General features: G+C 37.1%; 1 protein-coding gene across 1 annotated transcript; it reads right to left on the reverse strand.

Moving 5' to 3' along the window:
* Window positions 1-1,536: 1,536 nt before the first annotated feature.
* On the reverse strand, window positions 1,537-2,325 carry LOC147398104 (uncharacterized). Its single transcript, XM_086448924.1, has 2 exons — window positions 2,040-2,325; window positions 1,537-1,889 (listed from the first exon to the last, which is right to left on the reverse strand). Exons 1-2 carry the CDS (start codon window positions 2,323-2,325, stop codon window positions 1,537-1,539), a joined length of 639 nt encoding a protein of 212 aa, XP_086305050.1.
* Between the last annotated feature and the right edge of the window lie 1,063 nt (window positions 2,326-3,388).

Raw genomic sequence — 3,388 nt, forward strand, 5'->3', positions numbered from 1 at the left:
CGATCGGCTGTCAAAAGCAGCTCACTTCATTGCATTAGCACACCCATACACAGCACTCCACGTTGCTTAAGCTTTTGTCGACTATGTCTTCAAGCTTCATGGAATGCCAGAAACTATCGTTAGTGATCGAGATGCTGTGTTCATCAGTAATTTTTGGCAAGAATTCTTCCGCCTACAAGGTACCAACCTTCTCATGAGTTCCGCATACCACCCGCAAACCGATGGTCAAACAAAACGCGTTAATAGATACTTTGAAACTTATTTACGGTGTTTTGTTGGTCTACAACCAAAACAATGGGTTCGTTGGCTTCCGTGGGCAGAATGGTGGTATAATACCTCGTTTCATGAGGCAACAAAAACCACACCTTATGAGGTGGTCTATGGACAAAAACCTTCCTCTATTGATCGTTACATTAAAGGAACAGCTGAGGTACAACACGTAGAGGAAGAGTTACTCAACCGAGATCATGTTTTGGGGCTTCTGAAATACAACCTTGAAATAGCTCAAGAGCGCATGAAAACTCAAGCCGACGAACATCGAACGGAACGCCAATTTCAAGTAGGTGAGCTAGTGTTCTTACGATTGCAGCCTTATCGTCAAAACTCCCTCGTAAGTAGACACTCCAACAAGCTTGCACCGCGATATTTTGGCCCTTTCCAAATTGTTGAAAAAATTGGGCTAGTCGCATATCGCTTAGACCTGCCCCCAGATTCTAAGATACATTCGGTTTTCCATGTATCTTGCTTAAAGAAACGACTCGGCAACTCCGTTCCTGTTTCCATGGTGCTACCACCTACTGCTGATTCTGGACAAATATTGCTCTTACCCAACAAGGTCTTGGATAGACGCATGGTGAAGCGTAATAATCAAGCCATTACCGAATTATTAATCCAATGGCGCAACTTACCTATGGAAGATGCTACTTGAGTACCATGGACGAGGTTGCAACATGAATTTCCTTCGTTTCAACCATGAGGACAAGGTTGATTTCAAGTGGGCAGGAGTGTTGCGACTCTCAAGGTTGATTAGGTGGCGCTGATGTGGATAGATTTGCTTTCTGTTTTTCTGTTGCTATTTTATAGGCATAGAATTCTTATTCTAGTTATAGAAGATTATGATAAAAGGAGTCGGAAGTTCTGTAATTAGGGGGAGAATAAAAATGTTATTTTAGGTAAGGAGTTCAGCCAACTCGAATAGGCCTATCTTTCTTATTCTTCTTCTTCTTTCTCTTCTCTTTTATTTAGCATTGTTACATGCCTATTATCCAGAAGTGTTTACTCTTGATAAGGTTCTTGTAAACCCAGTTAACCCAAAGGTGGTTCTTGCGAGAAGCGATGGCCCAAACTTATTTGGCAACTCTAGCCTCATTTTTGATGGGCAAGTTTTTTATACCCTACCCTGCCTTATTGAAGGGGCGAGCCATTCTCTTCCAGCGTATAGGGTGCATTTTCTTACCCATCATATGGAGGTAGTGCATAGCTTCATAATCTCCTTGATAGCTTTTTTGGACAGCATAAACACATTAGATAAGTATGTTAGAATGTTGTTGAGCACTGACTTGATAGCTCACACTTTCCAGTTAGAGACAAGAATCTGGCTTTCCATGTTTTAATATTAGTCGTCATCTTGTCGAGAAGGGGAATGCAATCATTGAATTTCAGTCTCGTGGAGATCAAAGGCATTCCCAAGTACTTAATAGGTAGCTGGCCTTCTTGCACGGAGAAGGTGTTGAGGAATGCTTGCTTTTCTACCTTTCCCACACCGTTGAAGAAGATGTTGCTTTTCCCAACATTGGTTTTAAGTCCAGAGAAGGATCTAAAGTCCAACAAACACTTCTTGAGAGCACTAACAGATTGTTGGGTGCCTTTCATGAAGACCATCAAGTTGTCTGCAAAAATCAGATGGTTAATAACAGAATTCTTACATTTGTACATAAGCTCAATGGCACCTTGCCCACTACAATTGTAAATAGAAGAGGAAATGACATCCATTACAAGCACAAAAAGATAAGGTGAGAGGGGATCTCCCTATTTGATACATCTTTTCCCATGGAAGTAATCGGTTGGGCTACTATTTATGTTGATAGAATACATAGTGGAAGAAATGCATCCTTGTCTCCAAGAAATGAAGTCTTCATGATAATTCATCTCCTCCAAGCAATGGATGATAGCTGCCCAATCTACAGAGTTACAGCCCTTGTGGTGGTAGATCTTGGCCACATATTTCTTTTTACCTTTGTCTATGTGGATGTTCCTAATAAGCTTGTGAGAGAGCAAAATGTTGTCCCTTATACTTCTACTCGGGATGAGAAGTATAGCAGACATTTTCGACTTACCTAAGTTTAAAGTGCCCAAAATACCTCTTTCTCGCCTCTTTTAACTTACCTATATTTTTCAATGGTGATTGCGCTACATTTTCACGCTAAAACATCAAGCCTTGACCATTTTGATTTTGGTAAGTTAAAGTACCCAAAATACTTTTTTCTTACCTCTTTTAACTTACCTGAGTTTTTCAATGGTGATTGTGTTACATTTTGATGCTAAAACATCGAGCCTCAACGATTTTGATTTTTCAAGCTCAATATTGGATAGATCTTTCAAAAATACTCAAAGTACATTACATTATAGTGACAGAACATACTCTCGGATCAAATGTTATAAATAAATCTTCAAAATTATGAGTATGTTGCTACCCTTTTCTCATTCTTTTTATAAAATCATCAAAATAGATCAAAAATTAATTCCAAATCTTTGCAATTATGAGTATATTGCTCTCCATTCATGATTCATCGTCATAAATCATTGGAATTGATGGCAAACGAAGTTATAAAATTTAGGTATGTTAAAAGAGTGAGAAAATGATATTTGAATACTTTAAAATATAGCTTAAGGTGAAAGAGCATTTAGAAAGAAAGATTTTACTAAGTTGTTAAGCTACTACGCAAAAGTTAGGGACTATTTAGAAACAAATACAACAGGGCCCATGAAGTAATTTTCCTTTAAAAAAAAATATGTATGAGTTCCCAAAATAAGTTTTTATATAAGGATATAATTGTCTTTATAATTAATTAATTTAAGAGTTTGTCTTAAAATTTTCAAATAAATAGAATAAATTTACTATGTGTTATGCTATTTTATATAATACAAAGGTATTTCTATAATTTTAAAAAAGCACCTAAGGTAAATGTCTTCTGGTTAAAATAATTATCCTTGTCTCATTATATTATTAAAGATACTGTAATCATGGATTCAATTCTTATTTGTCTGACTCATTTGTGTATTGTTCAGAAATAATAGGATATGCAATGTAATTAAAAGAGTCGTGCTAGAGTAACATTAAAATTGTCAATGATTCACACATCGCTAACGTGGAGGTGAGCACAAAACC

This window comes from Akebia trifoliata, chromosome 7 (genome assembly GCF_017979445.1).
Source record: "Akebia trifoliata isolate Shusen 1 chromosome 7, ASM1797944v1, whole genome shotgun sequence".
Lineage (NCBI taxonomy): Eukaryota > Viridiplantae > Streptophyta > Magnoliopsida > Ranunculales > Lardizabalaceae > Akebia > Akebia trifoliata.

Bases quoted from the DNA above. Each gene is read 5' to 3' on its own strand.
- LOC147398104 (XM_086448924.1), bottom strand. From the start codon at position 2,325: ATGTCTGCTATACTTCTCATCCCGAGTAGAAGTATAAGGGACAACATT. The intron at 1,890-2,039 runs GTATCAAATAGG...TGATTTTTGCAG, and splicing joins TTACTTCCATGGGAAAAGAT to ACAACTTGATGGTCTTCATG.